The sequence below is a fragment of the Diadema antillarum genome, unplaced genomic scaffold, assembly GCF_040938485.1.
Source record: "Diadema antillarum isolate AM-2024a unplaced genomic scaffold, OU_Dant_1.0 seq00000234_RagTag, whole genome shotgun sequence".
NCBI lineage: Eukaryota > Metazoa > Echinodermata > Echinoidea > Diadematoida > Diadematidae > Diadema > Diadema antillarum.
Window position 1 is genome coordinate 1,657,593 of NW_027271283.1, and position 13,835 is coordinate 1,671,427.

Genomic DNA, 13,835 nt, shown 5'->3' on the forward strand with positions numbered 1-13,835 from the left:
AAACTTAATTTTATCATCAATTGTGATTTTTCATTTTTGGTAATGTTTGAAGGTACCGGTACATGGTACAAAGTCAGTACCGGTACCGGTACCGGTACATAAGTCAAACATTTGTACTGGTCGTGAAGAATATTGTGTTTTCAGTTTCACATCAAGTTACATGGACCTTTCTACCAGTACGTTATTTGTATATCCACCAACTGTCTTTATGGTATTAAAACCTAGACAGAAAAATCTATCCAGAGATGTTTACCGGTATAACATTTTTAGACTTTAATGGTTTGACAGGACTAGGAGAAGGATTCCATGAAACCAGACGTAGTCTTTGCAGAAAATATTCTGGTGATGACAGACTGATCTTTCGGTTTACAGTCTAGTTAAAACCTTTGCTCCAAGAAGGTTTGAGTTCATGTGCATTTTCATTTGAAGTTGAGCTATCCACTCTACTTTTCTCAACTTGCTTCATTATTGCCTTAACTACATTCATTGCAGTCTGCTATAGTATTTGCTATTTTCATACTGTACCGGTAATAATAGCATTACGATCATTACTGGGTATGTTATTTGGTGATTAACAAAGAAGAAATACTGAAAAGCAAGCAGTCTCATTATTTTCCTCTCATTCACACTTCACTGTAGCACATCAATTGTTGAAAACCCGAGCAGTTGTTTAAGGAGAGTCTATTGAGTGACACACAATGTTTCCATTCTTTTGATTGTCTTCCCGATGTAGGACATGGATCAAAATGCAAGACCACGTCAAACAGCTCCTGGCATCAGAAGCACAATATCATACATCATTTTTCTGGACCATGTCTTGGGCCAAGGCGCAACAAGCAAGGTATACCTTGGCAGACACAAGGTGAGATGACAGAAACGACAAGATATCTTCCCCCCCCCCCCCCCACTCATTTTCCTGAAAATTGTCAAACAATTAATTCTTGGCATTATGGGCAGACCGGTGTTGACAAATGTGTTCTAATTGATATTTAATGCATCTATAGAGGGCGACATCATAATTCTACAGATATCAAAGTTTATTCAAGGGCTCTTATACAAAGACATATTAAGAGTATGAAGTCCCCACTTTTATGTAAGACCAGTGCATGTTCCACCATGCAGCTACATGTTTTGATGGGTTTCCATAATGACAGAAATATACCAATGGTAAAATTTCATTTTGTAGTGTCTTGGTTGAGGTTTTTTTGTTTTGTTTAGATTTGTTTGTTTTTGTTTTGTTCTTGTTTTTCTTGTATGCCCACTGCATTTTTTTGCTTCCTTTTCTTTTGAAAAATAATACAGAAATCTGGAAAACGGGTAGCATGCAAGGTGCCACATCCGGACTACCCTTACCGGGGAAGTGCCGACATGGAGCGAGAGTCGAAGGTGTTGCTGCATCTGAAACATCCCAACATCCTCTGCCTGGAGGCCATAGAAACAGATGTGAGTATCTGTTGTGATCCTTGTAAAGGGGCTTTTATCTGAACCAGGGACTGAAACTATATTACATAGTTGAATGTTGAGACGGTGCCACCCACTGAATAATAAAACAAGAAGAGGATCTACAACTGTACACACTATATGCATTGTCTCAGGAGTGGGTCTTTTTATATCTCTCACTTATTTTGCTCTTTATTGATTGCAATTCATTCAGTCTATGCCTTATTTTGTAGGGGTTCATGTGAATTTGTATTTCTGTGATTGCATGAGAAGTAAGGTAAATTTGAAAATTTGTACATATTTTTGGCTCCCATGCTGATGCAGGGATGACATCTTAAGCGATCTGTTTCCAGTGAGAAAAGACACTATATAAATATCAGCTGTGTTACTGTTTGCTTTATGGCGTTGCCCCTTGTTATCCCTCAGCAAATATCGAAGGAAAGAATCTTGTTCATGGAGCTATGCGCCGCAGGAAGCCTGTACGATATGCTGGAGAAGCCTCAACATGCCAACGGTCTCCAAGAGGAAATCTTCCTCCAAGTTTTCAATGACATCAGTGAGTGAACCTTTCATTTCTTGGAGCATCACATCCCATGGAATATCTGTTCTAGGGTTGGTTATGGTGTTGTTTGTTTGTTTTTTCTGTTTTTCTGTTTGTTTGGGGGGTATTTAGGGAGTATCTTTTTTTTTTCATTAGTGTGAACGTTTGAAATCAATTTTTTCACTCCTTTATTTGTCAGCATACTTGTGTGTTTTTCGTCATCAATAATTTCATATAAGATTGACTGATATTTAAAAAAAAATACACTCACACATGACATCAAGTAGCAAGTGTGTGTATATTTCACACCTGTCAGTGCCTACAGGAACTCTGGGACCTTAATTGTTACTGTACAAAGTCTGTGGAGTAGTTATTATCTCATAGGTAGGGGTTGATGTACATTATCTTTCCTTCGTCTACTTAATATCAGTGTTAGTATTCCTCAAATGTTACCCATTTGGGGTACATGTCATGTCCTAGAATTAATGGGCCTTTTATTTTCAAACCTCCCTCTGTAGCATGTGGAATGAAGTACTTACGGGACAAGGGGCTCGTTCACAGGGATGTGAAGCCAGGGAACATCATGTGCTTCACTGATGAGAAGGGCCGCACCATTTACAAGCTGGCGGACTTTGGAGCGGCACGAAAGCTGGCCGATGAGGAAAACTTCACATCACTCTACGGCACAGAAGAATATCTAGTAGGTTTTCCCTTGAGTTGTCTGTTTGACTTTAAGAGAATGAAAAGAAGAAGAAAACAGACAGATGATATGGCATGCCTTGAGATGGATACAGATTTTGGCTACAATGTTCCCATCTGGCTGTCCGATGCATTGAGAAAATGGGATGCAATACAGTCCATGGACATTGATGTAGACTTTTCGCTTCTATGTTTTCTTCTTAATCTTATGCTGATTATAAAAATAATGTTGACAAAAGATATGGTGCACAGTGTTTATCTCCTCACCCACAATTGTACCTGTCACAATTTCAATCACTGTATGCGTAGTATTTCTTCCAGTGTTTAGTTTCCCAACTCTTCGATGCTTTCATGCACTGCCTACTTTTTCTACCACAGCATCCACACATGTTTCAGAAGGCAGTCCTGAAGGAGAAGTCAGACCAGCACTTTGATGCCAGAGTTGACCTCTGGAGCATCGGTATCACACTGTATCACCTTGCAACTGGGTTGCTTCCTTTCAGACCGCAGGGCGGGCGCAAAAACTCACCAATGATGTAAGTTTTGTTTGTTTAAAAAAAGGATATCTGAATTTTTCCCCTCTCGGTCCCCTCTGCAGTTAAGAGTAATAACGTAGTTTTTGTTCCATCAGCATGACATACCTGCCCTTACAATCATAATTTCATGGACAAAGTATTTTAAGTTTACAAAGAGGTTGGTGATTCACTCCATCATAGTCCTGTCATTTTTTTGTTATGTAATGCAATAAAAAATATATTATAGTGCAAATACACCTGAGTGCAATCAACAGCAAGAATTGTGACTTTACTTTAGCAGTGGGCTGAAGTCTTAGTTTTGTCTGTGTTTTGCGGACACTGGTCAAGTAAATCATCATCTATTGTTACTGGTCACACGCAGGCATTACTTGACCACCGAGAAGGCGCCGGGCGTCATCAGTGGCGTCCAGACTGGACCTGGGAGGGATGATGTCATTTGGAGCTCGGAGCTTCCCGAATCCTGCCAGCTCTCAGTGTGAGTTCTTTTGTCTGGTAGTCACGTCAGGAATTGTCCTTCCACTTTGTTGATGTCGGCTTTCTTCCGTAACTTTCAATTCTATTTGGTGAAAAGAAGTAGAAGAAGTAAGACAATGGTGATTTTTCATCAAGAGGAGTATTCCAAAAGATTTAGATTGATCAGTTCGAATCATGTAAACATTGTCAAATGCGTGACAAAAAGTCTGTGGGTGCACCCTTATATTACCATGCTTTCCCATTCTCTATTCATTACCATTTATTGGCCTTGCTGATTGAAACTAATAGGTTGAATGATATCTATTTTCTTTTTGAGTACATTAAACATTTTGTTTGTAAACTTTACAAGTGAATGTAGTTGAATCACAATGTTTGATCAGACTTATTTCCACTTATGTCACAGTCCTGTATAAGATACAAATATTTCCATGCATAGTTTCATTTACTTGAACAAAAAATGTAAACACTTTTTTTTTTCTGGTGTAAATACATAGCGGCCTAAAGAACCTGTTGACTCCACTGCTGGCGAGTTTGCTGGAGCTGGACTCGATGAAAGTCTGGTCCTTCACCCAGTTCTTTGAGGCCTCTCAGTCTATCCTATCCAGGAAGGTACTCCATGTCCTGTGGGTCGACCGTGCTTCTAACCTGAGAGTCTATTCTAAGGCAACAGACACGTAAGTCCCTCTTGATAAATAAAGACAAGTGTGTGTGTATCAAAGGTAGCTGTATGCAAATGTACCCATAGTTTGTTGAAAACCAGAATGCATGAACTACGCACCGTTCGGCTACTTTTCTGTGTCTTGCTGGTTCATTTGTACTAAAGCAGCAAAAGACTAGCTTGTTGCATTCACTGATTTGCAGCTGTTGCTAATTTTGTCTCTGTGTTTGACAGGGCCACATAGACATTATCTCTACACGTAGGTTTCGTTCACACCAGTGTCTTTACTTATCTCACTGCCAGCCTGCCTCCTTGATTTGCAAGGCAGAGCAGTTTCATGTTTGTGAGCAGGGCCGTCCATGAGCCCTCTTACAGCAGAACTTAGCAGTTAGGATCAGATCAAGCATTCATAATCCATCACCAAAAACTGATTGTCTTTCAGTCTTATCGCACCATTCTTGAAGTAAAGGGGTGGGGAGGGGTAGAATGTTTAGATTAGGATGTCCAGCTTCTTTGAGTGATGCTTTTTTTCCAGGCCGCAGAAGTCATTGCAGTCTACTCTATGATGTGATATTTGACAGATTTGCTGTGGTTCAGGAAGCCATAACGGCGCAAACAAGGCTTTCAGCAGGAAAGCAGATTTTCTTCATCGACGGAGATGTCTATCAGGCAGACAGAAAGTGCACAGCCGCTGACCTCCCACGAACTTCTAGGGGCAAGCCCATCATGCTCTACAGCAGGGGAGCGGCTGAAGCAAGTCAGATTTCCCCGCCGTTTGTTGGTAAGTCCGAAGTGTAGCGTCGGGTTTCTTTCATACAAGTTAGGTACTGCAGTGTGACAAAGATGGTTCTGACTCTTTGTGACAAAGTTTTCCTTCCTTCCATCAATATCTTTGGGCATGAATCTAAAACCTAAGGAGAGGAGATTGTAGATGCTTTACTAACATTCCTAACACTGGCCACATAGAGTGATAGAGCTTTGATAACCTGAATTATGAGCATGCATTGCCTTTTGTTTAGATCAATCTGGTTCTCCGTCAATTGATGCAAGTAGCTTCACATTGTTGTCAAAGAAGTGAAGTATGTATGCAGCTTGCACCATAGATGGTCCTTCTTTCTTTTTCTATCACATCGTCTCACAAATTGCTCAAAAGATGCATGCTTTGGTGTCTTGTCCATGAATATTGTTTTCAGGGTGCCAATTTTTTTCTTTTTTTTTTCTTTTTGCTTTTCTTCTATTCATTCTTTGTTCTAGCTACAATGCCAGTTCTTCATCCGAGATATTCAACACAGAATGACTACCCAATTGCCAAGGTAATTGTCTGCGTTTATGTACATGTATATGCATGTCATAAATTGCTTTAGAACTTATATTAATGTATTAATGTATTAATGTGCAATGTATCATGTATATATACATACATGTATGTGTACACAAACACACAATTACATCTTTTTTTCCAGCATAGAGGTAACGGAAATATTCTCATTCTCCTGTTCCACCAGGGTGCAGTAGCAGCAGGCTATGTCCTCCAGAGACGCCAGGAGCAGCTGCATGAAATGAGCGACCACTTTGACCGCTTCGTGGAGGTAGTCAGGTTGGTAGCCTTGTCCCCAGATACAAATAAGCAGCAATTTATTTGAACTGGCAATGAAAGCGGATGCCTGCAAAGACCAGATCTGCATTGATGCAGGAGTTGTGACTTTGATTTCATTTCATGAAGTTTTCTCATTCTTGTCAAAGCAAGAAACTGTGGCATGCAATTTTTCTGTATGTAACGGCTGTAAAGTGTGTTCAGAGAGAACAATTTTGCAATAATTAATTTTAGTGTGTACATGGGGGTGTGTGGATGAGTATGTTTGACCATAGCTGTGCACAAGATGAGTAATAGATTTGATTTGATTTGATTCTTTGTAGGTCCAACCTCTTGACCGATGGCCTGAGACTTCAAGCAGACAGTGCCAGTCTGAGGGGCGAGCTGGAGGCGTCAGCTCTGGAAATTCAGCTGTCAGCCAGGGCCCTCAATGCCCTCACCCAATCCAGTGAAAAGGACATCGCCGCTAAAGCCCAGATGCTGTGTCGTGAACTCTACCAGTGGAAGGCGATATTTGGCGAGGTATTTCATGGGGCTTGTGGGAGGAGGGAGATTACTTGTAGGATATTGGCCACTTACTCTTCACAAATTTTTAATTGAAGGTATACTTGAAGGATACATCGTGACCTGTGTTTGAGAATAGAGAACTGGGTAGTCATTCTTGAATACAGTGCTTTGATAGTGTATGATGATAAAGATTCAAGATTGATCATTAACACCAGCAAATCCAAAAGTCCTTTTTTTTCTTTTTTTCTTTTTTAATTTCCTTGAATTTTGTTTCTCACCACAGCAATGATTAAAATGTCTTGTCACTCCTGCAAATAAGATGATTTCATATTCCCCCAATGGGCTCTTTCACGAGATTATGGGTATTATAAACAGGGCTTTTTTTTTTTCTTTCTTTACAGCATGAGCGGCAGTGTAGGGATGTGGCTGTGAACCTCCACAGTCTCCTCAGCGAGTTGCAGCGACCCGATGGACTGCGAGCACTGTGGAAGCCTTCACAAGGCTGCGGCGACGACGGGGATGCTTGGTGAGTCTCCGTTCGAAAACCCTTTCAGCAGCAGATCGGTGAAGACAGTTCTGCTTGAGACGATATGATTTACCCAGCGTATCCTCTCTCATGTAACCAATGCTTTTCCAAAGCACTAGCTCCGTCCTGCCAGGCACTCTCATTCATAAGCCATGGCTGAAAGGAATGCCCAGTATGTGACAGGAGAAGAGATTTTGGCTCCATGTGGGGGAGATATAGAACCTTGACATTTGATAAAGGATATGAGAGCAAGTACTGGAGTAATTATGAATGAGAAGGCTTTATAGAAAGAAATATTCTATAAGTTATTTTTGTAAATGTTATTTCATACCATTTTTTTTAAAGCATTAAAAGACTGTACGATTGTGGTATCCAGATGGTTCTGTAGACTGTGGAATAGAGGAGATAAAATGTTGCTTTTCTCAGAAATTCATTGGCTGAATCCGAATCTGCTACTCGGACTATTTGATGTGATAGTGTACAGAGGCAGGTAAAATGTAAACACGTTGCAGTTCACCTTCATTCAACTTTCATTTGTCCAGAAGTGAGAGTGTATTCAGTGTACCTCTACCTTCTAATGTTGTACCTGAACTGCCTTCATTGGGCAAAAGCAAAGCCTTATTCAAACCCAGTTTCTCCATTTTGTGCACTGCTGCCCTCTACAGTACGGCAGAGCTGGTCCACCTTATTTCTGAGATGGAGGAGATCTTCCGACGCTTTGCAAAGGACAAGAAGCTGGGCAAGCTTTCTTACAATGAGGAGCAGATTCACAAGATGGAAAAGTAAGTTTTCTCATGATGCAAATACCACCACTGCCACCACCATTTGTACCACTGATGATGACGATCATGATGATGATGATGATGATGATGATGATGATGATGATGATGATGATGATGATGATGACAGGAAGGAGGATTAAGATGATAATGAATATAACAATGATAGTGATAATGATATCATGATCAGAAAAATAAGATGGTAGAGGATGGGAGGAATATGATGACGATGATGATGATAAAGATGATGATGATGATGATGATAATGAGTAATGAGTAGGATGATGATAATGAGTAGGAGGAGAAGGAGGAGGATGACAAAGCACATCATCAGTAGCTAAAACCACAAGGCTGTTACTCATGTTCTAGATGCCATTGTATGGGGAAGCATTTTCATCATAGCCATTCAAAACTAATCAAAAAAAAAGACTGGTAATCTTGATTGATATAAGAAATGAGACATGTGTTCGTGAAGTCTGTTTCTAGTTGTGGTATATATCTGGTTCATGTGAGATGTGTTAACATGTCACCTTTTACTTACCCTTCATCTTTGCTCTCTCTCTCTCTCTCTCTCTCTTTCTTCCAAGGTTGAACCTGGGTGAGAAGATGAAGCAGATGAAGGCATGCACGGTGAAGTGTGAGCAAAGATGGCGCAATCAGCATACTTTGCTCATGGAGTGGAACGAGTAAGTGGTCCCTTTTCACACCCCTTGCCTGAATTACCTGTAAGATTGCAAAATGCAAGTTGAGAAGTTTTATCTGTGATGAAAATAGGTGTCAGTTATGTGCTGTCGTGATTTTTCTAAGTTGGCAAGTGGACACTAATCATAGCAGTTCTGAGTTATAAAATAGCTTGCATGGTGAATCACTAATTTAAGCATTCAATCTAGGCTGTTGTTGCTTTTATTTATCTTCCTGTATTTCCTAATAGATACACATGACTTCATTGTAACCAAGTTAGCTTGCTGTTCAGTGTGCAAGTTAAAACTATGGAATTGTACTTCAATCAATCATTCATACCCCAGTCAATTTGTTTCTGTTGAGAGCAGCTATTACAGTTACATACTTGCATTTAATTGTCATTATAACATTTTTCAGATCTGTTTTGAACACTTCTGTTCATGTTACATTCTGTTTAATTTACTTTCTACTGCTAATTACATAAATCACATTTAGCATTTGGAATTCTAACATGTTCTTGGGTCTTTTGAATCAGGTCAACCACTATCTCTGAAAGTGGCTATGAATTTTTAACATGTTAATTTTGATTTTATCACTGTGTACACAGCAAAGCATCCAACCAGAGACGGCGGATCCAGTTAGTTCATACCACTCTTGCAACCGTCACGAGTAGCTGTCAGGGTCTCAAGAAAACCATTGCAGATGTAAGTATCAAAGCAACTGCATGCTCGGGCAGTTGCGAGCCTCATATTTTACATTGTAGGTGACGGCGGCATGAAAAAGCAAGAGCCCCCCGCCCGAAATTCCACTCGGGGCAATTATACCTGAAATCCACTTTAGCATTAGCACTGACAAGGCAAACAATGTGTTCAATTAGACAAAAAATAGCAGATGTCAAAAGGGATTTTCATATTTGTGTTGCAACAGCAGATTGCCAGTTAGAATGGTTAGTGCAAATGGTCTTTTTTTTTCAACTTCTGGCATTTCCATTTCAAGTATTTCTTTTCCAGTGAGTTCAGTATTGCATTGGAGACTTGCTTCCAACCTATAAGTTTTTTACATGCTTTGACAGTGTCCCTTTTCTCCTTTCTCTGCATGCAGCTCACTACCCAGAGCTTGCGCTTGATCGACTCAGCAAGTGGGTCTCCTCGGGATGCCAGCAGGGACCCGGCACATCTTGACCAACTAGAAAATGGCCCGCAGACATCCCCCAACCTCGACCGCTTGCACCAACAACCGTCCTGGGGTGGAATCGGCCATCTCACTGACAGCAGGCAGCCCCTGACGATGGGCCCAGGAAAGGCGGACCCCTCGGGCGTCATCATGTCGCCCTGGCAGAGCCAAGAACCACTGCCTCGATCCGTTGTGTCAGCACCGCCTACCGGTGCACATTACGCAGCCGGTTTGGAGCAGTCGTCCGCTGTCTTGAGGAAGTCATCACCACCGGTCCTGGATGCCCATGGTTATAGGAGTCCAACAATGTAAGTTGCTCTTAGAGGCTGAGTGGATTTCTGTGAAGAAGTTCATATCTTACTGCTTTTTGTAACCAGCTTAAAAACCTCCATAAAACCTGCCTGAAATAGCATAGCATAGTATAGCATAGTATTGACTTGAAACATCAATACTGAGTTACTTTAACTGATCTAATAACTGACATTCATTGTTAGAAAACTGTTGTAATCAAAACATGAACTGCTTTCCCTCTGTTCATGCACAAAGTCATTGATGGAGTATTCTGACTCCAGTAGAAGAATCAAACATCATGTAGGCAGGAAGTCTTACCTCTACCTGAGGATATCTTATATAATTCTATACGTGCAGACTTTGTAGGTCTTTGTAGAGAATGTACTGTAGGAACATTCCCCTAAACCTTTTCAGGGTGTCATGTTCTACCTTGACTGCGATATTACCTTTCACGAGATTTGTCAACGAATTGTCGCTCATCTGGCAGGAGAGATAAAATTTATAATTCCCAGGGACACATCATTTGACTCTTGTTTAATCTCGTCTCCCGCAGGATCCCAGACCTTCCCCTGGAGCTGAGTGGTGGGCCTCAAAGGCCATCCTCTGAAGGAGACAACAGAGGAGCTAGTCCTCCAAGAGGAGGAGGTGCAGGGGCACGAGGAGGACCTCGAATGATCAAACTCCCAAAGAGCCTGAAACATAGGTGAGTTGTCACGGGATAATCGTCTATCTGAACCATTCAGCGTTTGTAACCAGCACTGGGTGTTTCATGCGGTGACACAACATTTGCTCCTGCGACAATTGCTCTGGTCGTCTTTTCTATAAGGACTTATGGTTAGGGTTAAAGTTGTGATAGAGTTTTAGGTTTAGTTTGATGGTGAGGGTTAGAATTACACTGAATAGGGTTAGGGTTATGTTTGTTCATGGAACCCTTTAGGCACTATATTAGGCTTTCCCCACTCTTCATCACAATGTTTTGTGTGTGTGTGTGTGTGTTTTTTTATGTACTGCTTTCTTGATATTAAGCTGCCTTTTCTTGTTTACGTGATAACCATACAAATGTGTCTTGGAATTGATTTAAAAGTGGAAGGAAGAATCAATTTTTCATTTCTTGTCGCTAAACCAGTTTCTACATGTTGATAGCAAGATATGAAAATTAACCATGCTCTACCTTTTTTGTTCTCTCTCTCTCTCTCTCTGCAGCTTGGAGAGGTACCAGAAAGAGTCTGGCAGCACCCCGTACCTCATCCAGGAATCCAACAAGATCATGAGTGCCATGGATGACCTCTCCCTCACGGTGGAGATGCCGGACCTCGACTCCATCCCCGTCACCCTCACACAGGATGTGGAGGGCGAGACTCCGGTCTACAGCGACGAGGAGTTTGAGAGCCTGGACATCAAGCGGCCGCCCGCCTCCTACCAGTCCGTTGTCGAGTGAGGCCTGCACCAAAAGGAGCTGGCATCGTAACTTGACGACCACCACCCTCCCCTATCACTCACCGCATGTCTTATGGATATAGAAGACTCCTCAGTTGCTAAATTATGCATCTTACAGTAGTGTAACGAAAGCCACACAAAGCAACACAGAAACTTTCATCTACATTTAATTTCCAGATGCAATTTTTTTTTTTTTTTTTCTGTGGGGCTTTACCGGTTACACCGATCTTTAAGTCACTACTTCTCAGATGCTGCACTGCTGCTTGAGCAAAGATGGCAGGCACATTTTACAATGGTTTTAATAGTAATCTGACTCATTAGTTTAGGGTCTTTGCAGAGTGGCTCTAGGATAGGTATGGCATATCTGTGATTGCCATTACCAAAAAACAACAGCAACATCCACAGCAACAACAAGCCGCAGTCTTCTAGCTGTTTCCGTAAAATCAAATATAAGAACACATCGGTGAGGAGATCCGTTCAGGCAAGTAGGCGAGGTGTAGAGCCTGGTGTTGTGCTGAGTGTGACCAATGTTCGCATGCAGGTGCACATGACGAAGAGACCCAGCGCCAAGCCTGGTGTTGGAGTAAAGTGGTGGGAATACTCACTTGCAAGGACTCTGCAGTAAAATGTGATCACTGCAGTCCTGAAAAATTTAAAGAACAAAAAAAAAAACCAAAACCCCCCCAAAAAAACATTAAAATACTCTGCAAACTTTTTTTTTTGGGGGGGGGAGATAAAAGCAGATAAGCAAAATTAAGTATTGATTTTACTCCTGCATGGTTGCATGATTTGCTAGGATAGAAAAATTTGATGTAGAAATAATGACACTCTAGCAGTAGCATATATCAGAAAGAGTAGTATTAGCATACAAATGATGCACAGGACACAGTGGCTCAGTGAGAATTGGATTTAGACTGTCACCACAGTTAAACGAGAGCCTTCAATTCTCACTGATCCATGAAATAGGCCTGTGCATTATTTGTTTTATAAAATGTGCCAGGAAATTCATGGAATTCAACTCTTTTTCCCCCATCTTGTGTCCAGTACACCTACAACACTATACAAGAAGTGAGTCATGCATTTGGATTTTACTGGATGCATGGCTCAGTGTGGATCAGTAGAAATCAGTGCATAGTGATTGACCAATCAGATTGCAGAGATTCTAAAGCCCGTCTTCTACAACAAAATATACGACATCACAGGGAAGGAGAGTAATGTTATGTAGACACTATGAGGCAACACATACAAGTGCCATCTTGTAGCATTAGTGATAGATTAGTAAAAGATAAAAATGTAGAACAAATTGCAGTAGGCAAAGAATACATGTAGGTAGGTTTTAACAAATGTAATAGTAAATATACCCTAACCACAGAAAACCCAAGAGCTAGTAAAGCTATAGGTCATGTATATGTCCTTTGGGGTGTATACATTGCACGTAATCACAGCTTTTGTAACATTCTTTTTGGAATTTTTTGTTTAAGTAGGGTTTGTGGTATGTTATCACTGGAATGCAAGAAATGCAAGAAAAGCTACTAAAATACTTCTGCAAAGGAAATGGAATTCATACATGGTGACTGTCAACAGCTGTGATGCCTAAGTTTTCTTATAGGAATGATTGGTATATTCTTTACTTGAATACTGTAGTTTCCAATGTTTGGATTGGCCTATCATGGTTTATCTCTAAGTTTTTGAAGGCGCAGGTGAAATATTTTAAACAGGAACAGACCTGTTCTTATATTCAAAACACCTACTGACGGGAAACAGACCTAATGTATTTATGTGTGTATGTGTATATATATATATATATATATATATATATATATATATATATATTTTTTTTTTATGATTAACCTGGAGTATAATAAATAAATAAAGATAAAGGTATTGTCTGCACATGGCAAGTTACATGTTCCGCAGTTCAACAATGTTCACTTGTGCTTATGTTCACTTGAACCAATGTTCACTTGTGCGAACATGGCACTGCACTCTAACTGACATTTCCAGTGTGATGCCTTTTCTCATAACATTAGCATGAGATTACAATGAAAATAATGCCTGCAAAGTACCATAAATATACTGTGTCACTGTAGCAGATGTATGTACATGATCAGAGTATCATATTTCAATATAAGCTGCCTCAATCAAGTTATGAACACATCATGTACATTTACATCATCCAGTGTGATAGTTTTGTGTTATTTTTGCATCCATTGTAAATACATTGTAATTCTTCAGTTTTTCTTTTGTAACTTTGTCATCACTTCTGTATGTGCAATTTGACATGTTCGAAATTATTTACTTACATTTCATGCATGTAACTTGCTTGTGTTTATATTTCTACAATGTTGCTGTTATCAATGATGCTAGTCATCATATCATGTCATATTTTGTTTGTGATGTATATACATTACCGTAGGTAAGATTGTACTCACATGTCATTGGTCATTGAAATGTTTTATGGTGCAGATATGTTGTCTTTCAGGTTGTGGTGTATAGATA

The 13,835-nt window shown here is 40.4% G+C and overlaps 2 protein-coding genes across 2 annotated transcripts in view; both read left to right on the plus strand.

Annotated features, from left to right (window-relative positions):
- Positions 1 to 9,218, plus strand: part of LOC139729341 (inhibitor of nuclear factor kappa-B kinase subunit epsilon-like) — a 64,661-nt gene extending 55,443 nt beyond the window's left edge. The window contains exons 2-16 of the mRNA XM_071640268.1: positions 734 to 862; positions 1,303 to 1,443; positions 1,867 to 1,996; positions 2,500 to 2,681; positions 3,059 to 3,216; positions 3,578 to 3,691; positions 4,185 to 4,364; positions 4,930 to 5,129; positions 5,603 to 5,661; positions 5,854 to 5,945; positions 6,266 to 6,464; positions 6,851 to 6,975; positions 7,641 to 7,757; positions 8,342 to 8,440; positions 9,043 to 9,218. Of these exons, the coding sequence (XP_071496369.1) occupies positions 734 to 862; positions 1,303 to 1,443; positions 1,867 to 1,996; positions 2,500 to 2,681; positions 3,059 to 3,216; positions 3,578 to 3,691; positions 4,185 to 4,364; positions 4,930 to 5,129; positions 5,603 to 5,661; positions 5,854 to 5,945; positions 6,266 to 6,464; positions 6,851 to 6,975; positions 7,641 to 7,757; positions 8,342 to 8,440; positions 9,043 to 9,202 (2,085 nt within the window). The 3' untranslated portion in view covers positions 9,203 to 9,218. The remainder of the gene's footprint in view (positions 1 to 733; positions 863 to 1,302; positions 1,444 to 1,866; positions 1,997 to 2,499; positions 2,682 to 3,058; positions 3,217 to 3,577; positions 3,692 to 4,184; positions 4,365 to 4,929; positions 5,130 to 5,602; positions 5,662 to 5,853; positions 5,946 to 6,265; positions 6,465 to 6,850; positions 6,976 to 7,640; positions 7,758 to 8,341; positions 8,441 to 9,042) is intronic.
- A 302-nt stretch (positions 9,219 to 9,520) lies between these two features.
- Positions 9,521 to 11,924, plus strand: LOC139729340 (uncharacterized). The gene is made up of 3 exons (XM_071640267.1): positions 9,521 to 9,916; positions 10,453 to 10,602; positions 11,103 to 11,924. Exons 1-3 carry the CDS (start codon positions 9,531 to 9,533, stop codon positions 11,335 to 11,337), a joined length of 771 nt encoding a protein of 256 aa, XP_071496368.1. The 5' UTR covers positions 9,521 to 9,530; the 3' UTR covers positions 11,338 to 11,924.
- Positions 11,925 to 13,835: the final 1,911 nt, after the last annotated feature.